Source organism: Patella vulgata, chromosome 4 (genome assembly GCF_932274485.2).
Source record: "Patella vulgata chromosome 4, xgPatVulg1.2, whole genome shotgun sequence".
Classification (NCBI taxonomy): Eukaryota; Metazoa; Mollusca; class Gastropoda; family Patellidae; genus Patella; species Patella vulgata.
The window spans coordinates 30,343,043-30,367,941 of NC_065882.2; the positions used below are offsets into that span (position 1 = coordinate 30,343,043).

A 24,899-nucleotide genomic window follows, 5' to 3' on the forward strand; every position below is an offset into this window, starting at 1 on the left:
TTTGTGTGTTTTGTCCACAAATCGGATTTCTCAGGATCTAACCAAAGGATCTTTCTAAAACCTTTACCTATCCCCCCAAAAATGGGTGGTGGCTGTTGATTAAAAATATTTTCAAAACGTTTTACGAATCCGAAATCACCGAATTTTACGAACGAATGCATTTGACCTACAATGCTGTAACTTTGTGACTATTTGACCTATTTTACTAAATCTTTTTTCTTTGAGTACCTTGAGACAATTACTTCAAATCTGCAGTTTCAGATTTTCGAATTTCGAAAATTCGTCACTGTGATTTCGAACTGGTATTTTCATGAAATTTAGCATGTAAGTAGATCTTACCGATGCGCTTTCAAAAATAAGATTAGAAATTTGCTAAATTATCTCCACTTAATGAAATTAAGGATCAAAATTTTCAAAAAAATCATCGAAATATAGGTCAGAATGACCTAATTTTCTTTTTCGATACTAGACAAGTAATTACTGATTCATACACAAAATATGGAGTTTGTCGATCGAACCGGAAATGCCACCATCTTGAAACTTGAAAAGTCCCTAAAGCTTTTGGGATATTGCACTTACAGACATGGGAGTTATATTTTCTGAATCCCTGAAGGAATGCCTAAAAAACATTCAGAGCAGAATTTTGATTTAGGTCAACTGATGGCCGCCATTTTGAAGTGAATATGAAAAATAGCGAAAAATCGACATTTACGGTCTTCTAAACAAACACAATAGGGCATAGTATGTTCAATACGTCTCCTATTTCTGAAATTAATACATTTCAGGATAGCCTGGCTCATGGTCGAATGTTTGGTATTTGAATATTTCAAAAATTCGAATTTCGCTTTGATGTTTTCCGCGCCAACAAGGTTGTTTTTGAGTGTAGGCCCGTGCATGCGCGTCACAACCCTACTATCGTGCACACCAACTTGAAACTCATCGGGTATCTGGCTTATGGTCCCAAACACAATTCCAAACAAGAAATTTTAGGGCCCGACCCATGGGGGATGAGCGGTGGCAATTTTCCCGGGGGTACATCAAGTAAAACAAAAAAATAGAGATGGAACTAGGTGTTCGATTTTAATTTGGAGACAATTTTTGGATGCGCCGAGGTCGGAAATGGGGGAGTAGCCGAAGTTTCGAAGAGATAGGTCCATTTTGTAAAAAAAAAAACCTTCATAACAACATGTTTAGCTGCTTTTGACTTTGCACATGCGCAACGCTGGAACCAAAGGTACCATGACTACCAAATTCCGGCTAGGAACTTTTCACGTTGGTACCTAGGTGCCCCGAAAATTTCAAGGCGATACCTACTTTCCTTCAAGTCGTTTGTTCTTGGCACGGTTCCAGGTCAGGTGCCTTTCTAACGGCTTCCGCAAGGGGAAAAAGGAGGAATTTCGCCACGACACCGGAACGGATTGTCTGAGAACCATGAAATTTGGACACAATACGCCTATTACCACACCGGATTCTGTACTTTACTCCCATTTTGATCTGATTAAAAAAAAAAGAGTTTTAGCAAAAAAAAGGATTTTCGGAATTTAATATTAGTTTTAATTGATTTTGAAATTGCAAATGCAAAGGGATTTTATCGCCTCTTCCATATGTGATAGGTATTAGTACTATACACATTATCCTTAAAAGACAATTTTTTAAAATGACCGCAACGATGTTTGCGATACTAAAATCCGAAACCGCCTATTTTGACCTTTTTTGACTGCTGAGGCATCCTTCCGGTGGTCAAAATCTCTGGAATTTCTAGCGGTTGGCTGCGCCGCGATGATATTTATCACATATTAACAGGAGAAAATGCTCAGATATCAAGAACAATAAAAAATCGATAAAATACAGCAATTTTTGAATTTATTTTAAACGTTCTCGAAATTCCACTCTCTTCTATTTTTAATATGTGATAGCTAGAATCCCAAGGTACATTTCTGTGCAAATTTGAAGGCAATCGGACCACCGGAACGATGCATGTGCATTGAAAATCAACCCCGGTCGCAAAAATTCATGAACGCTTGTTCATGTATTATGACCGTCATCTTAGGTCAACCCGACCTCGCGGATCCACCCGACCCCACCAAACCACTTCGAAATTCACCCAAAATCCACCACAATTTTGTTTGACTTCGCGCATGCGCCACGCTGGAACCAAAGGTACCATGACTACCAAATTCCGGCTAGGAACTTTTCACGCTGGTACCTAGGTGCCCTGAAAATTTTAAGGCGATACATGCATTTGTTCATGTCGTTTGTTCTTGACACGGTTCCTGCCGTTCGTCAATTTAAGGATTCTGTAAGGGGAAAAAATTGGAATTTCGCTACGACACCAGCACCTATTGTACGAAAACCATGAAATTTGGACACAGTACGCCCATTACCACCCCGGACTCTGTGCTTTACTCCCATTTTGATCTGATTTAATTAATTTGACATTGCAAATGTAAAGGGATCTTATCGCCTCTTCCGTATGTGATAGGTGTTAGTACTATACACATTATCATTACAAGACAATTTTTTAAAATGACCGCAACACTAAAAACCGAAATCGCCTATTTTGACTTTTATTGCCTGCTGAGGCATCCTTCCGGTGGTCAAAATCTCTGGAATTTCCAGCGGTTGGCTGCACCGCGATAATATTTATCATATATTAAAAGGATAAAAATTTCGCGATATTATACTTACTGACATGGGAGTTACATTTTCTGAATCCTTGAAGGAATGCCTAAAAAACGTTCAGAACAGAATTTTGATTTCGGTCAACCAATTACAGCAATCCAAGTCTCAGTTATTTCCCTTTAGTTTCCAGATTATTTTGTTGCCCGGGTGCAATGTTTCTCACTATATTTAGACTTGTAACTTCGTGACTTTGTCACCGATTTTGATAATTATTTTTTGTTGTTCTTTTTTCTTTTAAGATACTTGATATAATCCATGTCACGTGACGATGAATATGAAAGCTTGTGTGAAACACTATTGTTTTTGTTCGGATTATTATTCTTATTAGGCTTTCACCATTGATAGAGGTCTGAAGTTTGATTTTTTCTCAGGAAACTGGGTGGTAGTTAGTGCTTAAATGTAAAACAAAATTTGTGCGCATAGCGGAAATGCGTCAAATCTTTAACGTGCACGCAAATTGAAAATCGGCCATAATTCTGTTAATTCTTAACCAATTTTTCAGACATTTATATTTTTGGATAGCTGGAGAATTTTGATTTCGGTCAACCAATTACAGCAATCCAAGTCTCAGTTATTTCCCTTTAGTTTCCAGATTATTTTGTTGCCCGGGTGCAATGTTTCTCACTATATTTAGACTTGTAACTTCGCGACTTTTTCACCGATTTTGATAATTATTTTTTGTTGTTCTTTTTTCTTTTAAGATACTTGATATAATCAATGTCACGTGACGATGAATATGAAAGCTTTCATATCTGCATGGGACAATAGCAGATCTAGTTAGGGTTTCACACTGCGTAGCTTGTGTGAAACACTATTGTTTTTATTCGGATTATGAACTGAGCTATTTACAACCCATTCAGGCTTTTCATATTTTAAAATATTTCAGTAAGAGAGTCAATTATCATTGGATTTTCATAAAAATGACGCCATTTGATGCATAATGTCAATTTTAACAAGGTCAAACCAATTTAACATTTTCGATGTCACCCTAAATGACGTAATTTGGACAAAAACTGTATTTATAGCCTTCTAAACAAATAATTTATTCAAATGAGTCGTATTTGTTGTTTGTTTAAAATTTTGATATTTGATTCTAATCAACTAATAGAATGAACCCATACGATCATATAGATATCACAAAATGGTTTCTAACTTGTTCAGTTGCGGAGAAATAGGCGATTTTCAACAGATCACATTTCAAGGTTTTAGTTCCATAAAAGTGTCAATTATTATTCGATTTTCATAAAATTTTCACTGTGTGATACATAATGCCATTTACAATTTCATACAAGTAATTTTGGGTAATAAACATACATTTTGAGTTTCAAAATTGTGACCTGTATAGTGTCTACAAACAAAATGTGAATGGACATCCGAACGGACAGTGGCGACAACAATATACATCCACATGAAAAGATAATTATCATTAAAGCAAGTGTTGATAAAATGTCTCTTTAAAGTCAAGGCCTATAATTAAATAATTTATTTTTATCTCACCATGATCTTACTCCCATTTCTTGTGATCCCTCCACTGGAAGATATTTTATTTCACTCTTCCTTTGATGCTTTTTACTTAAATTATTTCTCACTGTCTTGAGAAAGGCCTTTGTATCATCCTTTAAGGCCGACTAAAACAGATAAATGTAATTAAGTGATGACTTTCAATCAGAAGAAAATAAATACACTTGCTCTCTTTAAACTGAAAAGAGCTCACAACCCAATATGATTTAGAATGTCTCTTCGGGATGAAAATTGTCATTTTTATTTAACTTTGATTATATATTTCACAGTACTCCCTTGGTACAAAGACAGGAGAGATAATATATTTGATATGGCCGAGATTCAGTTTTACACAGAAGACAAAATAGAAAGGTTTTCTCTGCACCATATATCATAGCCCGATTTTTTAAATTTTTATAATTATCTTACCATTAGACAGTATTCTTCTATAGGATGTTTTAGTTTGTGCCGTCCACGTACTTGACCAGTAAAAAAACATGTCTGACACATATCAAAATTAAAACACTTTAAACACCTATATCTACAACAATAAAATATATCATCATGACAGAGATAACTTGAATAATTATAACCACATACGCTTCTACTATCTTCAGTTATATAATATTACCATAATCTTTCCATAAAATTATTTTAAAATGGATTGCTGCATATTTATTCTTTTTACAGTTAAAACACTAACAAGTGGCTGCCATGAAAGATACACCAACGTTTTGTAAGAGATGGACAGTATAGAGAACAAGCTATAAAAAAAAAGAAATTTTTTGTACAATCAGGGACCATAATCCATGAAGTTACGGTCCAACACACACAAGTATTGACAGGAACCCAGATTTTTGGGATATAAACATATTTTAAGAAAACAGCCATGAGAGGACCATGTAGGAATTTAAAAAAAAAAGATAATCCATAGGCAACAGAAGTCACCCAATGAACTGAAATTTTTTTTTGGGGGGGGGGGAGGCAAAATTTTACATATTTCGACCAATTTTTTACCCTAATTACAAAACACTCCTACCCGAAATTTTGTGTCTCTAAATTTTTGATCTTGGTCAGGTATGATGATAGGCCTAGTAGTCGACTTAAAATCCTACAGTCGTTAGAGAATGAATGAATCGTGTGGAATTTTCTGTGAGTGATCTTAAAGTGGTCATTTTACATGTGTTTAAAACTACACCATCATAAAACGTGTGTAGCTACTTCTTTGCAGGTCTGGAACGCAACCCACTAGAGTGCTGCAATATCCTGAAAATGTGTAAAAACGGTATTTTCATTGATGACCGACTACTGTCAACATTAGTACTATATTTTGTTACTTGAACATTCCTTGTGCCAAATATACTACCTTGGTTAAAAATCATGAAGTTTTTGTGACAAAATTGGACGTTCGCAGTCATTATAGGAAAGGCCGCGTAACTGAATTATAAGTGCATAAATGTATGGGCTGGCATGGCAAGCTTTTATATCAGCACAGTTTAACCAAAGCAGCACCTTTTCAGCAATGACCAACGATTACCTCCAAGTGACTGCTGATCATCATCATTACTTCTATACGTTTTGTTATTTGAACGTGCCTTGTGTCAAATAGGTCATTTTGTTTAAAATCATAGTATTTTTGTGACAAAATCTGACATTCACACTCGTTTGATAGCTATAGGCAAGAGTCGTAAGTCGTGTATAATTTTGCAGAAATCAGACCACGGTTATTAAGCTCTGTATTTAGGAGCAGATCATCGTATAGATTTATTGACTGGCATGACTATCACAAACTTGATATATCTATTGTCCACCTGCTCATGTAAACCACAGCTGCCAGGCAGGATAAGCCCACATTCTGCAAGAGATGAATAGAGAACAAGCTAAACAAGCTATAATACATTAAAATCTGATTAAGAGTAACAACTCATTAAGTAATTATCAGAAAACCATTAGAATTTGTTTGGTTTTTATAAAGTTCTGCCCCATGCTAACGTTTAGTATACAAAACTTTTAACATCATGACTGTTCAAGTCATAAAGATTCTTGAAAATCAATATACTTGTTCGTCTCAAGATCTTAAACACTGTGTATCAAGTTAAAGTCAATCGGATATTAACTTTAGCTTCTAGAGCGTCCACAAGATTTTTCAAAGTGATCAAGGGCCATAACTCTGGCAAAAATTATCGGAAATCGCTGAAAATCACTAGGCTTCTTCGTGTCATGGTCTTCAACACTGTATATAAATTTAAGTCAAACGGATATTAACTTTAGCCTCTAGAGCGTCCACAAGAATTTTCAAAGTGATCAAGGGTCATAACTCTGGCAAAAATTATCAGAAATAGCTGAAAATCAATAGGCGTCTTCGTCTCATGACCTTAAACACTGTGTATCAATTTAAAGCCAATCGGATATTAACTTTAGCCTCTAGAGCGTCCACAAGAATTTTCAAAGTGATCAAGGGCCATAACTCTGGCAGTAATTATCGAAAATTGTTGAAAATCAATAGGCTTCTTTGTCTCATGACCTTAAACAATGTGTATAAAAAGCGATTTTTCGTACAATCAAGGGCCATAATTCAGGAAGTTACGATCCCATATGCTCGAATATCGACGGGAACCAAGATCTTTGGGTTATAAAGTTATATTTCAAGTCACATCAAAATCGAATCAACATTGTGATTTCTAGAGGGTCTACAACCTTGATATACCATAAGTTCAAGGGTAAGGGTTCAAGGGTAACATGGCACCAGTGAAACCCGTCATTACTGCCTCGCAGTTCTAGTTTGTTTTGTATTCATATTTTGTGCATAACTTGCAAGTTACTGAATTGTATTGTGGATGATATATTCAACACCAATCATTTATGATCCTTTATGTGCGCTAAACGAATTTCAACTTCATGTTGATGTCACGTGATCTGAATTACCTTGCTGTAATTTTGTCCACCTTGGTTACATAGCCGTCATCCGCTTAAAATCACACATGAATAATTAAAGATAGGTTGCCAGGCAATGAAACATACGCCCACAGCAGCTATATCATAGCTGTCACATATTTTTGCTTTTTCCGTAATGAAACATTTATAATACATTAAAATTTGATTAAAGATACATTATGGGAGATTAGATAACGCGTTGACAGTTCTCACTATAATAGTTAAAAACTACATAATGTAAAGGCAACTTGCTGAAAATTTCAGTCAAATTGATCCACTATGAACCGAGAACCAAGTGGATGAAAGTTCCGCTTAGCCTCGATCATCATTACTGAAGACGATAAGACAAAACTAATAGTCTTGATTATCCATTTAATCTATAATCACGAAGGAAATTTTTGCAGCAAATCGGACTGTAATCCAACAAATATCGCAGGCAAGCCTTGACATTGAGAGCTGATTATGGTCTGGATAAGTTAATTAATGTCTAATTAATAGTTTTTATAACATTTCAGGCCTAAAGAAAGACCTACAATAGGCCGATTTTGCTCTTGCATAATGTATGTTTAAGAGTAACAACTCATTATGTAATTATCAGAAAACCATTAGAATTTGTTTGGTTTTTATAAAGTTCTGCCCCATGCTAATGTTTAGTATACGAAACATTTAATAACATGGATTTAGCTGTTCAAGTTATCAAAAATTCATTGAAAATCAATATACTTGTTCGTCTCAAGACTTAAACTCTGTGTATCAATCTGAAGTCAATCCAATGATAACTGTAGCCTGTGGAACGTCCACAAGATACTTCAAAGTGATCAAGAGCCATAATTTTGGCAGTAATTATCAGAAATTGTTGAAAATCAATAGGATTCTTCGTATCATGACCTTAAACACTGTGTATAAATTTAAAGTCAATCGGATATTAACTTGTGGAACGTCCACAAGATACTTCAAAGTGATCAAGAGCCATAACTCTGGCAGTAATTATTGGATATTGTTGGAAATCAATAGGCTTTTTTCGTCACATGGATTTAAACACTGTGTATAAATTTAAAGTCAATCGGATATTAACTTTGGTCTCTAGAGCGTCCACCAAATTTTTCAAAGTGATCAAGGGTCAGAACTCTGGTAGTAATGATTGGAAATCATTGAAAATCACCAGGCTTTTTCGTCTTACGACCTTAAACACTGTGTATGAATTTAAAATTAATCGGATATTAACTTTAGCCTCTAGAGCGTCCACAAGATATTTCAACGTGGTCAAGGGCCATAACTCTGTCAGTAATTATCGGATATCGTTGAAAATTGGATAAACTCTGTTTATTAATCTAAAGTCAATCGGATGATAACTTTGGTCTCTAGAGCATCCACAAGATTTTTCAAATTGATCAAGGGCCATAACTCTGGTAGTAATTATTGGAAATCATTGGAAATCACTGTGTATAAATTTAAAGTCAATCGGATATTAACTTTAGCCTCTAGAATGTCCACAAGCAATTGTGAACGCTGGACCGCCATAAATCACATCAAAGCAAATATACATTATTTAAATCAGAAACATTATTGACTACCCTTCATCTCTTGATTGAAATCAAGTACACGTCACCAGTAGTCAACCTCACAAACTATTAACATGAAACAGGTGGTTATTAAAAGGTTCCACCAAACAATAAATCATTAGTAAAAGTACTATATTATTCCAAACTAGAGCATCGCTAATGCTGCAATATACGTCCACATTCCTGCTTTCATTGATATGGTACTTTTTAAAATGAAGAGAATGAAATATGAAATAGCTGCAATGACTGTAATATGACAAGAGGCAAAGAAAGCTAGGCATTGGGTTTGTTTTGCCAAATTTAGAGACTAAATATTAACAAGATAGGTTGCCAGGCAACAAAACATGCGCCACAGCAGCTAAATCGTCTGAGAAGTCGACAAGGGTTGTCACATATTTATTCTTTTGTAGGTAATTAGGGGAATTTAATAGACAATTTTATACAGATGACATTATAATTTTCGCCGTTTGAGGGTTTACAAGGTTCTAAAAACTAAAACAAGGGCCACAAGTCTGGAAGTAATCTACAGAATTTTTTAAATTCGACAGGCTTTTTCGTTTTACTAATACAAATAATAAATTTCATACAGATCGGATGATAACTTTTGTCGTTCGAACATTCACAAAGTTCAACAAAGTAAATCAAGGGCCAAAACTCTAGATGTAATTAACGGAAATTTGCTGAAACTCAATAGGCTTGTTCGTTTTACTATTTTAAATGATACATATAAATTTCATACAGATCGGATAATAACTTTTGTCGTTAGACTTAGAGCATTTACAAGGTACAACAAAGTGAAACAAGGGCCATAACTAACGGCGTAATTAACGGAAATTGCTGAAATTCAATAGGCTTCTTCGTTTCACTAATTTAAATGATGCATATCAATTTCAAACAGATCGGATGATAACTGTTGTCATTAGAGCGTTCACAAGATTCAACAAAGTGAAACAAGGGCCATAACTCTAGATGTAATTAATGGAAATTGCTGAAATTCAATAGGATTCCAGACACACAAAGAAACCAGAGGCTGCCAGGCAGGATACGCCGACATTTTGCAAGAGATGGATAGAGAACAAGCTAAACAAAAAGCGATTTTTCATGCAATCAAAGGCCATAATTCAGGAAGTTATGATCTGATATACGCGAATATCGACAGGAACCAAGATCTTTGGGTTATAAAGATATATTTCAAGTTTCATCAAAATCGGATCATATTTAAACTATTTGTGTACGAGGGGCAGCCATTTTGTCCAGCAGTTTTGGTCCAATGTTCATGAAATTTGAACTCAGCCATCATTAGGGTGTAACAGTGACATATTCAAACGTTTTTTTTTTTTCAATCGGATAAAAATTGTGACCTCTAGAGGAACAATAAGCTAAAAACGCGATTTTTTGAACAATCAGGGGCCATAATTCAGGAAGTTATGATCCGAAAGGAACCAAGATCTTTGGGTTATAGACATGCATTTCAAGTTTCATCAAAATCAGATGAAAATTTTGACCTCTAGCGTATCCACAAACTAAAAATGTGATTTTTCGTACAATCAGGGGCCATAATGCATGAAGTTATGGTCCGATATATGCCAATATTTTAAGCTTTGTCAAAATTGAATAAAGATAGGTTGCCAGGCAACAAAACATACGCCCACAGCAGCTAAATCGTCCGAGCGGTCGTCAAGGGTTGTCGCATATTTATTCCTTTGTAGGTAATTGGGAGCCTTTACAAGACAGTTCCATACAGATCAGATTATAAATTTTGTCGTTTGAGGGTTTACAAGGTTCTACAAACTGAAACAAGGGTCTCAACTCTGGAACTAATCTACAGAAATTGTTGAAATTTGACAGGCTTTTTCGTTTTACTAATTTAAATAATGCATATAAATTTCATACAGATCACATTTGTCATTCGAACGTTCACAATTGCCATAACTCTAGAAATTATTGACGGAAATTGTTAAAATTCAATAGACCTGTTTCACAAATTTAAATGATGCAATTAAATTCCATACATATCGGATGATAACTATTATCAATCGAGCATAAATAAGGTTTAAGAAAGTGAAACAAGAGCAATAACTCTAGAAGTGATTATTGTAAATTGCTGAAATTAAATAGGCTTTTTCGTTTCACTAATTTAAATCATGCATATAAATTTCACAAAGATCGGGTGATAACTTTTTGCGTTAGAGCGTTCACAAGGATCAATAAAGTGAAACAAGGGCCATAACTCTAGACGTAATAAATGGAAATTGCTGAAATTCAATAGGCTTCTCCGTTTCACTAATCTAAATAATGCATATAAATTTCACAAAGATCGAATGATAACTTTTGGCGTTGGAGCGTTCACAAGGATCAATAAAGTGAAACAAGGGCCATAACTCTAGACGTAATAAACGGAAATTGCTGAAATTCAATAGGCTTCTTCGTTTCACTAATTTAGATAATGCATGTAAATTTCAGAAAGATCGGATGATAACTTTTGGCGTTAGAGCGTTCACAAGAAATTGTGGACGATGGACGGACCGACGGACGGACGGACCGACAGACGGCAATATACGTCCACATTTCAATGTGGGCGTATAAAAACTGTGACATGTAGAGGGTCCACAAACAAATTGTGGACGGATGGACAGGGTCGACGACAATATATGTCCATATGAAAATGTGGGCGTATAAAAAATGGGCGGGGCTCTGTCCCTGGGAGTCGGGCATTCACCAAAAAACTATAGGGATCATCCTTAGGGTATAAGGAATAGGTATGCAAAGTTTTAAAAGGATCTGTTAAGAATTGCGGCCTGTAGGTGAAACAGACACACAAAAATTGGGCATGGCTCTGTTCCAGGAGGTCGGGCGACGACAATATACGTCCACATGAAAATGTGGGCGCATAAAAAATGGGCGTGGCGGTCCCTGGGAGTCGGGCATTCACCCAAAACAATAAGGATCATCCTTAGGGTATAAGGAATAGGTATGGAAAGTTTCAAAAGAATCTGTTAAGAATTGCGGCCTGTAGGCGAAACACACACACAAAAATTGGACGTGGCTGTTCCGGGGGGTCGGACATGCACCAAAAATAATAGAGGTCATCCTTAAGGCATAAGAAAGTTTTCAAGACAAACGACTTACAATTGTGGCCTGTAAGCAACACACAAAAAGAAAATGGGCATGGCTCTGCCCCTGGGGATTGGGCATGCACCACAAACAATAGGGATGTTCCTTAGGGTATAAGAAATAAGTATGTAGAGTTTCAAGACGATCAGTTAAGAATTGCGGCCTGTAGGCGATATACACAAGACACATACATACACACAGGGGGGGAAAGCAATATATGTCCATATTCATAATGTGGATGTATAAAAAGAATAATTTTGTGTTGAATTTATTTCAAAATGACCTACACAAAAACAAAAGTGCCAAGTTTGAGAGTTTTTATACTAGATTATCACAAAATAATACATTAATTACAAATATACAGTCGAGTAAAGAAAAATTAAATGGCCAACACCATGTCTTCTCGTGCTATCCAAATTGAGATAGGTGACACGTTACGAGGGGTGATTGATAAGTAGTGAGCCTCGATTGGAAAACCGTTCAACACAATGATACCACGTTTTGCATGTGCACTATTATGTTCCTCGGGCTCTGTCACAAACTTTCATCACATTCGGTTAAACTGTTTGGTTGTGACAGGTCATAAAAATCAAGTAGGGTCTGTTGTTATCAGAAAATGGACCATATCAAGGCGAGAGCTGTGATTAAGTATCTGCATAAAAAGGGTCTAACACTGAAAGCCATACATGATGATATGGTTGAGACGTTAGGAGATGATGCTACTTCATATGCCACAATTAAAAGGTGGTCAGCTGAATTCAAGCATGGCCGAGACAGCATCGAAGACGAACCACGCCCTGGTCGACCAAAAACTGTGTCAACACCTGAAATGGTACAAAAAATCCATGATCTGATAATGAATGAACGGCGAGTTACTGAACGATTCATAGCTTGGGTAGTTGGTATTAGCCAGGAGAGAGTTCATCCTATTATCACTGAAACTTTGGAAATGACAAAGGTTTCAGCATGATGGGTGCCAAAGCATTTGACGCCTGATCAAAAGCGTTCAAGACACATCATGTCAGAAGAGAATCTAGCCTTATTTGAAACCGATCCTGACCGCTTCCTAAAACAAATTGTTACTATAGATGAGACTTGGGTCCACCACTTTCAGTCAGAAACAAAAGAGCAGTCAAAACAGTGGAAACATGTGACGTCGCCGACCCCAAAGAAGGCAAAGACTGTTTCATCGGCAGGAAAGGTGATGGCCTCAGTATTCTGAGATTCTGAGGGTGTTCTCATGGTGGATTACCTCCAAAAGGGTCAAACAATTAACGGTAGATACTATGCAGCACTTATAAGGCAGTTGAGGCAAGAAATTAAGACCAAAAGACGAGGAAAACTGACCAAAGGTGTGATTTTCCACCAGGACAATGAGCTGGGGCACAAAACAGCTGTTGCCATGTCAGAAATCCATGACTGTGGTTTTCAACTTCTTCAGCATCCACCCTACTCTTCTGATTTAGCTCCCTCAGACTTCTATCTGTTTCCTGCTCTGAAGAAATGTCTTTCCGGTATGCATTTATCGTCTGACGAAGACGTCATTGCCGCTGTGGATTATTTTCTACACACCCAAGACAAAGACTTCTACAGAACTGGAATAAAGGCTCTGCAACACCGATGGCAGAAGTGTATTACATTGAAGGGGGACTATGTTGAAAAATAAATGCATTTTATTTGAATTCCTTGTTTCTTTCTGTGTTAGACTCACTACTTATCAATCACCCCTCATAGACACAAGTTCCTGCATTGGTGCTTTGAGTTGTTCCATAGCACGCAGTGAACCAATAAGTGATTTATATTCCGATAATGGAACAAATCTTGTTGGTGCGAAAAACGAATTGAGATCATCAATCAAGGACTTGAATCTGACTGAACTAAACAACTTCGGAATAAAATGTGGCTTTAAATGGCATTTTAACCCACCAGAGGCATCCCATCATGGAGGCGTGTGGGAGAGCAAAATCAGAACTGTTAGGAAAGTTCTGCATTCCTAATAAAATGAGCAATTTCTCTGAATCTCTCAAACAGAGGAACAATTAAGAACATTTCATGTGTGAAGTCGAATCTGTTGTAAATAGTAGACCCTTAATTAAAGTTTCAGACGATATTAATGATTTTAGTGTGATAACTCACAATAGTTTGTTGTTGCTACAGCCTTCAACTACTATTCTGTGTGGTGTTTTCTCTCCTGGGGATCAGTATTCTCGCCGCAGATGGAGACAAATGCAATATTTTTCAGATCTGTTCTGGAAAAGGTGGACCAGGGAATATTTACCCCTCCTCCAACGTCGACAGAAATGGCTTAAACCCTTAAGTAATTTTCAGAATGGTGATGTAGTTTTAATTGTAGATGAATCTCTTCCGCAAGGCTTATGGCTGCTTGGATTATTCATCGAAACATATGAAGATAAAAATGGTAATTTTAGAATTGTGAAATTAAAGACAAAATCAACAAAGTTAGTGAGACCAATTATCTAAATTATGTTTAATCTTACAACAAGAAAATGGAGATAGACTCTAAATGTGAAATTTAGTAACTGAATTTTTTAGTGTGTATCCGCTACACTGTGAAATATGAAATTTAGTAGGTTCATGTCTGTGAACTGTAATTTGTGAATTCCGTATTTGCCATTACACTAGACACCATGAACCCTACCCATTAGAACTAATTTTGTGGATTCTGTATTCGCTTATTACACTGTGAAATAGATAACTTCAATTTGTGAATCCCGTATTCACCATCGCATTTGTTTAGAAGGCTGTCGTACAGCATCAAGTGAACTGTAGTTTGTAAATTCAGTATTTGCGAATTACGTCGTGATTCATGAACTAAGAACATTGACAATTACTGTGGAATTATAAACTTTTGAGTTATACGGTAGAATCTGCATTAAGCAGCCACCCAAGAGAATTTTCACAACTGACCGCTTAACGGGAGTGGGGCTCTTAATAAAATCTCGGTGATTTTTGTGCTGACATAAATTAAATATTAATATGAATTAATTTTATTTGATCAAAAAAGCACATGAACAAAAAAAACATTGCTGATTTTGTCACCTATTTACAGTCGGTGTAACTCTGTATGTAATATTATAGGAGGCGCTAAAACATCTGTTTAACAACAAAGTGGCAATGGAAAAGAGATACTAGATGATCGTGTGTCGTTATGTGTCAAAACAATGAACAGGATAGTCGTTAAATAAAACAAAAGATTAATTAACAGATAATCCCGGGTTAATTGTTATTTTTACATTTCTTTTTACCTGATCAGTGGGGGTCCAGTTATACTACTCACGGGATTAGCAGGGGTGTTACAAAAAACAACAAGATGGTATCATTCAACAATGGCCGTTGAATGGGCGATGTTTTGTTGAATTTATTAGTAAAATAGTGACCGCTGGCCGCGTTAGAGGAGTGACTGTTGAATAAAGAGATGAAACAACAAAATTTTTACGGGGGGAATTTATTGTGACTGCTTACATGGAGATGTCGCTGAATAGGAGTGGCTGCTCATACAGATTCTACTGTAACTTACGCATTACAAATTGATACTTTAGTGATGATATAAAAGATAGAAATAAATGTTTCTAGAGTTTGATATTATGTATATTAAATATTGACTATTTTATTTAAGATGAATTATGAGTGTAGTTATCAAGACCGAGTGTAGAATTTAATTTTATATTACCAGGGAAGAATAGGCATTTTTAGTTGTACATGTTAATCTTGTAAATTTTGGTCACATGTTTATTTGTATATCTCATATTCATTCGATAGGGGCCGGTATGTTATGCCCAAAATTAGTATTTTGTGTAAAAAAAGACAAAGAACACTGAATGCTGCCGATGAGTGCCGCATCCATGTATCCAGTTGAATTATCTGTATTATTGTCATAGTAACTGATTATTATTGGTTAAATAAAAGCCATGCGGTTATGCACGATGGTGGGCCCCTGACGTCCATATATATTGTTTTCACCTGTGTTGTTTACTGTGTTGTAGATGTAAACTTTGTTGTAGACTATAGATGTAAACTTTGTTGTAGACTATTTTGTAAGCTGTCCTGTATTATTTACATGAGTTGAATAGACAATAAACCCAATTACATGACAACCAGCGTTCGAACTAGTGATTACAGAGCACCCTCCGACTTCGTCCAGACGAGGTCCTATCATGCAACCACAGCAAAGTTTCAAAAAGTCTGTTAAGAATTGCGGCATGTAGGCAACACACAAGACACACACAAAAACTGGGCGTGGCTCTGTCCTAGGGGGTCGGGCAAGCACCAAAAATAAGAGGTCATCCTTAGGGTATAAGGAATAAATATGAAAAGTTTTCAAGACGAAAGATTAAAAATTGCGGCCTGTAGGCGACACACAGACACACAAAAAGAAAATGGGCATGGCTCTGCCCCTTTTTGATGTTCCTTAGGTTATAAAGAATAAGTATGCAAAGTTTCAAAATGATACGCTAAGAAATGCTGCCTGTAGACGACAAACAAACAAATACAAGAAATGGGCGTGGAAATAAGTGTGTAAAGTTTCAAGACGATCACTTAAGAATTGCAGCCTGTAAGCGACACACAGACACACAGAGACAGGGGTGATGGGAATATACGTTCACAAGAAAACCTCCACATTATGAATGTGGACGTATAAAAAAGGTTACAAATCAGAAAAAAACAACTTTCTTCCAACATGAGCAATGGAGCTGTGACACCTATTACAAGATAAGTTATTTGAAGCACTGATGGTTTCAGTACAAGGCGTTATAAACCAACATTATTATAGTTTAGTCCAGCTTACCGAAATCCAACTATTGGGTAACTTTTACATATATTGCACTTTGCTTCATGTTTAACTGAAAGAAATACAATAAAAATTGACACACAACACATTTTTTTTTTCTCAAGTTACAGATACATTATGGGAGATAAGATAAAGAGATGGCAGTTCTCGCTACCATAGTTAAAAACTAGATAGTGTAAAGGTAATTTGCTGGAAATTTCAGTCAAATTGATCCACTATGAGCCGAGAAAGAAGCGGGTGAAATTTTTGCATAGTCTTGGTCATCATTACTAAAATCATTAATATAAACAGTATAGTCTCGATTATCCACTTTTTCTGATTTAATTATCAATAGCCGTTAGCGGCATATAGGAATCTAATCCAGCCAACATCGAAGGCTAGCCTTGACATCGAGAGTTTATTATGGTCTGGATAAGTTAATTAATGTCTAATTGATAATTTAGATAAAATTTCAGGCCTAAAGAAAGACTTGTAATAAGCAGATTTTGCTCTTGCATAATGCATGTTTAATTAATGTAGTCAAAGAGGCTACATGTACACCGTTGAAACAAATAATACATAATAGAAATTACATGCAAACTCAAAGTTGAGAAAAGAATAATAAAGTAGATAATGTAGCAAGAATAAATAATTAGCATGTAATAATGACCCAAGGGAAATTATCCTGGCATATGTGGGCAAGTAGATTTCAACAGCTATTTTAAATTTCATGATTGAAAGAGGAAGTGTTTATTTTATCGATGAAATAAATATAAATAAATCAGTGAAATATACCTGTTTCAGTAGCAGCTACTCTATGTAAAGTAGGTAACCATACTAATGTCTGAGGTTCCATCAATAACCAACGATAAAACATATCTTCACTAACACCAGTATTACTTGATGTCTACAAAAACATATCATTATTTTATTCTAAATGTTCTTAACATAAAACGTAACCATCCCTTCAAATGTTTAATTGTAGAAAATTCACAATGCTATGTTTAAAGTTCAAACAAACCAGTTTATAGACATCCAGCAATCCATAGTCAAATATCTAATTTTATTAAAACTATTCTCTGCTTTCATCCTTTTTTTTTTTTTTTTTTACATATATACCATATATGGAATAAAACAGGGTAATTCTGTGAGAAATCATGAGTCCCACCCTCTTAACTATGTAAATGAGCTATGTAACCCTTTTTAGCAAATCAAGTGATTATATCCCAACGACTCAATATTTTAATTTGAAACTTCCAAATTGGGTAATTTAGCTATTGCACATCGAAAGACTGGGATATGTGCTCAGCCGATAAATTGATAACAACAAAAACTACTATTCACATTGCATAACTTACTAGTAGCTTACAATAATGACAGTAGAAATGCTAGTTTGAAGATCTTGTAGTTTTCACAATCTAAAGAAAAATTGTTCTGGTTTCAGTTAGCAGTTTAAATCTGTGAAGTTTTACTGCAGATCATGTCAACAAAAACTACTAATCACACTGAATAACTTTCAAGTAGCTTACAGCAATAATAGTGGAAGTGCTAGTTTGAAGATTTTGTAGTTTACACTACACAATCTAAAGTTATATTGTTCTACTTCTAGTTTCAGTTACTCAGTTAGCAGTTTAAATCTGTGAAGTTTCACTGCAGATATCTTGCAATGTGACATTACTTTACAAAAATTTCTGGGTGATGAGTAACTTTTGTGTTCATAATTTACTACTAGTCAAACATGCTCTACAAATTTTAGTTACATCAGGAAAACAACCAGCTTATTGGCTCAATGTTGATCAGGTACAATATCTAAAGGGGACATAACTCTCCAATTACCTATTGCCTCCCCTTAGTCCACATTGAATGAAACTTCCCACAAATTCATTTACAATATTCCACAGATTTATAAGTTTGTTGCTAAGTGTAAACCGGTGGTTGCCAGGTAAGATATGCCCACATTTTGCAAGAAAGTGATTTTTCGTACAATGAGGGGCCATAATCCAGAAAGTTATGGTCTGAAATGCGCAAATATATCGCAAAGGACTGAGATATTTGAGATGTAAAGATATATTTTAAGTTTCATCATCAAAATCGGATAAAAATTGTGACTTCTAGAGGGTCCACAACCTTGATATACCATTTTTTTTTTACACTATTTGCGTACAAGGGGCAGCCATTTTGTCTGGAAGTTTTGGTCCAATTTACACGAAATTTGACCTCAACTGACATTACGGTGTAACTGATATATTCAAAAGTTGTTTTTTTAAATCTGTCAATAATTGTCTCCTCTAGAGGGACCACAAATTCAGGAAATTAGGATCTATGATATGCACAAATATCAAAAGGAACAAAGATCTTTGGGTTATAAACATGCATTTCGTGCATGTGATTTTTTGGACAATCAGGGGCCATAATCCATGAAATTTCAATCTATCGTAGCAATGATCTCTGTGTTAAAATTATATTTGGAACGTGTTTAACCAGCTCTATCACATATGTGATAATGACTGGCACCAATATTGTCCTTTAATTTTTTTGCCAATTTCTTGCTCATTTACTATTGGTGTCAACTAATTTTAAAAAATTTTCAACCACCAAAAAAGTACAACTTACCGATTTATAACAACTGTTGACAACAGCACTAACATTTTTACCAAATGCTTCACTTTCTATTAACATATCTGGCAGCTAGAATACATCAACATTTAGATAATATATTTCTTCACATTTTGTTCAGATTCGATAAATTTATGCCCCGGTCAGTTGAGTTTGATAAAGAAACCTATTTCATCTCATTTAAACACCAGGGGTTGCCAGGCAAAATACATCTATATTTTGCAAGAGACAGGTAAAGATCAAGCTTAAAAAAAAAAAGAAATGTGATTTTTTGCACAATCAAGGGCCATAATGCACAAAGTTACGGTCCAATATATACACAACCTATATTTCAAGTTTCGTCAAAATCAGATAAAAATTCTGACCTGTAGAGTATCCACAAACAAATTGTGGACGAACAGGGGCGATGACATACGTCCACATGAAGTTGTGCGTGTATAACAACACAATTTATCTGTAATGCAATCACTGGTTTGCTATGTTTCAACAAGTGTTCTCTTATCATTCTCAAGTACAAATATACATTGAGTTTCTATCTAATCCCAATATTACTGAAACTTCTCTATATTTTAAGAGATCAAACTCTTTTTGTGCATAAAATTTAAATATATTTATACCTGTATCAAATCATTAATAAATGGTGCTAAATTATCTTCACTAACAAAAGTACTTGGATCTCTGATTTCACTATAGAAAACTGAAACAAGCCAACAGTGAGTCTGATGTCCCCTGCCGAAATCCCAAAATAAATAGATGACATATATCATTTAATTGCACATATTTCTTTTTCAAAAGTATCGACCAATCAAACTGATTATCTATACTTAGTCTAAGCATAAAATGTCCACAATCAAACTCAGGCACAATTTTGAAGTACCCGGTTGTAGACTTTGATGGCCAAGGGACAGTTTCTAATCTTTCGAATTGAACCATAGACAATAATCTAATACAGACGAATTTAATCGGAACACGTTTTATTCAACTAGGAACCAAACTACAACTTATCAACAGGAGACAACTCTTGTCTATAATAATCATGTAGTCTCGAATATACATGTACATAAGTATTATTTATATTCTACAGATACTACAATCCCTTTCTTTTTGAAATCTGTAACTTAAAACTAAAATATATTTCTATTTCACTTTGAATGTCCATAGTACCATTAGAGTCCTAAATTAAAACTTTATTTCTTAAATCATCACAAATTAATAACCCACATTTATATCTCAAGTTTTATTCCCAGAGAGTTAATAATACTCATAGTCTTTGTACTTTTCTGGCATTTTTGTTTTTCTTCGAAATCTTTATTCTGTTTGAATAGCATCAGGTAATTGTACTTGTAACCTATCACGATTCGGTACATCATCAAATATTTGTCAAGTTCTTCCTTCCAATTCTTCTTCTCAGCTTGTGCAACTCGGATTCGTTTCATTATAGATGCATTTTGTCTTTCTCCCTCGCCATTTGCTTGCGGCCACAGAGGTGATGATTTCCTGTGTTCGATACCATATTCTAACATAAAGTCTGAAAACTGTAAACTTATAAATTGAGGTCCATTATCAGTTTGAATTGATAACGGTAGTCCATGAGTAACAAACACCTTATTCAGCATAGATATGATTTCGTCCGAAGTAGTAGATTTGGTAACTTCTGCTCCAAAATATCTACTATAGTAATCTACTAAAACAAATATATAATCTCCCGTTGGTAGAGGTCCCAATAGATCAGCTGCTAAATGTTGCCACGGTGCGGACGGTAACTGTGTTCTTTTCATTGGTTCTGGCAGTGTAGCCTTACTTACTGCAAGTTGGCATCCATGACAAGATTTACAAAAAGTTTCTATTTGTTTGTCAATGCCAGGCCACCATACACACGAACGAAGTCGTTGTTTCATGCCTACTGTGCCTGGATGTCCTTCATGCGCTAAAATCATTGCTTTTTCGCGTAATTCAGCAGGAATTAGAATTCTTGTTCCTCGAAGTACTAATTTTCTTATGGCGCAAAGTTCATGCCTTATGGGTAAATATTTTTTTAACTGAATGTTGTCCCATTTACCTTGTAGTAGATGATTACGAATGGCTTCACACTCGGGATCATTAACTGATTTAGTCTCAATTTCTTTTGTAGACATAGCCTTAGGTGTCGATTGTTTCGCAATAAACCTAACATAAGCCTGGTCAATGCTACGACCTCTGACATCTGTAACTTTTGATTCACATAAAAGTCTAGATAGAGAGTCGGCAATGTTCTGCGTACCTTTAATATGTTTTACAGTATACTTATAAGGCTGCATGCGTAATACCCATCTTTCAATACGAGCACAGGGCTTTGATCTAGTCGATATGAAATGAAATGAAATGGAGTTTAACGTCCTACTGTTCTGCTCCTAACCTGGGCTAATGAAGACGGGCATATGCCATACAGTGTGCTATGAGGGAAATTTTGCCCGGACAGCGGCACTACGGCCTACTTTGATCTAGTCGAATAAATATACTCTAAATCCTTGTGGTCTGTTAAGAGTTCAAAATCAGTTCCTAACAAATACACGTTGAAATGTTCACATGACCAGACAAGCGCAAGGGCTTCTTTTTCGGTTTGTGAGTAACGCCATTCTACATCAGTTAAACTACGGCTTGCATAACTAATAATTCTATGTTCTCCATTTTGAATTTGGATTAAAACAGCGCCAAGTCCAACAGGGCTTGTGTCAGCTATGACTTTCGTTGTCGTATTTTTATCAAAATAGGCTAAAGTTTCTGCACTTGATAACCTGCGTTTCAATTCACTGAATGCGTTTTGTTGAGACCATCCCCATACGAATTTCTGATTCTTCTTTGTCAATTTACGAAGCGGTTCTGTAACAGTTGATAAATCAGCAATATAACGTCCTGTAAAAGTCCTAAGAAACTATGTACTTCAGTTGGAGTTTGTGGTGCATGAGCATTAACGATCGCTTGCACTTTAACGCTTGAGGTTCTATTCCTCTATCTGACAATACATGACCCATAAACTCTAAATTAGTCAAATTAAACTGACACTTGTCTTTGTTCAGTGTCATACCTTTTTCATACCTTCACTTTTTCAATTGGAATTCTAAGTTTAAAGTCTTAATTTTCCAAGCCCCTCAAAACAACTTTCTCTGTTATCTAATCAACATTATTTTCAATCACATTTACTGAGTAACAGTTTATTTCTAAAATACCTAATTTAATAGCGATTTCACGGCCTAATAACGATTGTCCTTCTTCATTAATGACGACAAATTCTACCTCATCAAACTCCTGGTTACTAAATTTAATATTTGTCGTAAATTCTAACAAAATACAAATTGGCTGTTTACTGGCATAAGGGTAAAGTTTCTTTGTCGATTGACGATAATCAATGATATTTGGACCTGACCCAGAATCAACAATAAACGAAACGACTGTTCCGTCTACGTCTATATTTACTCGGTCGTCCAGCACTTTAGAAACTCTATAAACAGGATCACTATCACTGTCAAACTCTCTTTCTCTTTCTTCAGGGCAATTTGGATCAGAATGCCTATGTCCCTCATATCCGCAATTAAAACATTTTCCATGCATTTCCCTGTCTGGATAATGTGATTTACTGTTACTATTATTACTGTTACTGTTACTGTTAGGTCTAGGCCTATAACTGGAACCTCAATCCTTCATTGTTAATTTATTTACATCATACGAGAGGCCTTTTATCGAGCTAGCCTGTCTCACAGATTCTTCCATTGCACGTGCTATCTCAATTGTCCATTGGAGGTTCAGATTTGCTCCCTTTTCTAAGAGTTTTCTTTGAAGTTCATTCGATGAACATTTTGTAATGACCTGGTCCCGAATTTCGTCATCAATATTTGCAAATTCACATCCATCAACACTTTGTCGAAGTCTGGTAATAAACTGTTCCACTGTTTCATTTTCATCTTGTTTTAATTTTCTGAACACACATCTTTCAAACGGCACATTTCCTCGCGGGTTGAAACACGTGTCGAGTGCATCTTTTGCTTTCGTGTATACGTCTTCTTCTCCCTCTTCTTCAACATCGCTGACATCTAGGGTGTAAAACACATCTTGCACATCCATACCAGCGGTGTATAGGAGTAAGGCCTTTTTCTGTGCCGCATCCTTGGTTCCTCGGCTGGTTACGTAAAGGTCAAATGCTCGGATCCATCTTCGCCATCGGGCGGCAATTCCGGTGCGGTCTTTATTCGTCGACATTATTGTATTTTAAAAGCTTTCGTTTTCAAGGAAATGCTCTAAATACCTTCCTGTATCCTCGTCGCCAAACTGTAGACCTTGATGGCCAAGGGACAGTTTATAATCTTTTGGATTGAACCATAGACAAAATCTAATACAGACGAATTTAATCGGAACACGTTTTATTCAACTAGGAACCAAACTACAACTTATCAATAGGAGACAACTCTTGTCTATAATAATCATGTAGTCTCGAACATACATGTACATAAGTATTATTTATATTCTACAGATACTACACCGGTAGTGAAACTACATGTATACAATAAGTTTCATCACCCTCCATCAGTTAGAATCAAAGTTATCTTGTCCCAAAGCTTAGCTTTAGCGGGAAATGTTAATCATTGAACTCAGTCAGGACGTTCACCTAATGAACACCTACATCAAGTTTAAACATTCTACCTCAATTAAAAGCAGAGTTGTTGTGTTCCAAAGACTAGGCCAATCAAACTGTTTATCGCTATTTAGCCCAAGCAGAAAATTCTCATCATCGTACTTAGTCAAGGTATTGATATAATGATCGGACGGATGGACGCATTTTAATAGTCCCCTGCTTTCTTCAACAGGTGGGGGACAATAAGAAAAATAGGTTTTTAATTTAACATAATACAGTCAAATCCATCTATGAATAGGTTGAAAAAGTGATTATGACTAACGCATACATTTGATTTTATAAGCATTTCTAGTAGATCTCATCATTCTGTTTTCAAAACATTTCACAGTTTAAAAATCAGTCAAAAAGTTATTTTTTTATATTCAGGTTCATTTTTGACATTTTGATGAAAACTTCATTTCAGGAGGGTTTATGTTCTATTTCGCTACATACACATACTATCGAACATCAAGATCTACAATTATGTAGTGCAACTAGAGATGAGTAAAATACCAATAATATCATTAGACGTGCTAGTGTTCTATAATATTTGTGCTGATTGTCGACGGATCGGTATTTACCAGTACCTTACTTTAAAAACCAGAAACGAACGCTGGTCGCCATTTTGATATTTTACCTTGTGTTCACATTAGAATTTACACACATAGGCAAAGTTATTGAGTGTGACATGTCTTAAATTGTAATTTTTATCAAATCTGAGTTGATTTACTTCCAAATAATATAAATCCCACCATTCTACAATCTGGTGATAGTAATGGAACACAAAAATTAACTTACATCTATATTTATCAGATAGTCTAGCTGAACACAATGTTACCAATACTGTTTTTACTGATGATATTTTCATAAAACCTCTTCTTGTCCTAGAATATATTAAAATTAAATAAAAACTACCTACTAATACTTTTAACCAGCTGTTGCCAGAAAAGATATGCCCACATTTTGCATGGATAGAGAACAAACTAGAAACAAAAGCTATTTTATGTACAATCAGCGGCCATAATCCAGAAAGTTATGATCTGAAGTGCGCAAATAT

The 24,899-nt window shown here is 35.5% G+C and overlaps 1 protein-coding gene across 7 annotated transcripts in view; it reads right to left on the minus strand.

The window, feature by feature from the left end:
• LOC126817146 (dystrophin) overlaps positions 1 to 24,899 on the minus strand; it is a 293,105-nt gene that overhangs the window by 77,453 nt on the left and 190,753 nt on the right. For 5 of the 7 annotated variants that reach the window (XR_007678819.2, XR_008787851.1, XM_050543983.2 and 2 more), the window contains 7 exons: positions 24,641 to 24,726; positions 19,815 to 19,894; positions 19,195 to 19,269; positions 17,377 to 17,488; positions 16,600 to 16,654; positions 4,612 to 4,723; positions 4,180 to 4,310 (listed from right to left, as the gene is read on the minus strand). Coding sequence is in view for 5 of the 7 variants with exons in the window: in XM_050543983.2 (XP_050399940.2) it covers positions 4,180 to 4,310; positions 4,612 to 4,723; positions 16,600 to 16,654; positions 17,377 to 17,488; positions 19,195 to 19,269; positions 19,815 to 19,894; positions 24,641 to 24,726 (651 nt within the window). In the remaining 2 variants the exon portion in view is untranslated. Of the gene's footprint in view, positions 1 to 4,179; positions 4,311 to 4,611; positions 4,724 to 5,221; positions 5,449 to 16,599; positions 16,655 to 17,376; positions 17,489 to 17,939; positions 18,216 to 19,194; positions 19,270 to 19,814; positions 19,895 to 24,640; positions 24,727 to 24,899 lie in introns of those variants that run through there. The other 2 variants (XM_050543987.2, XM_050543986.2) reach the window with 2 other exon arrangements.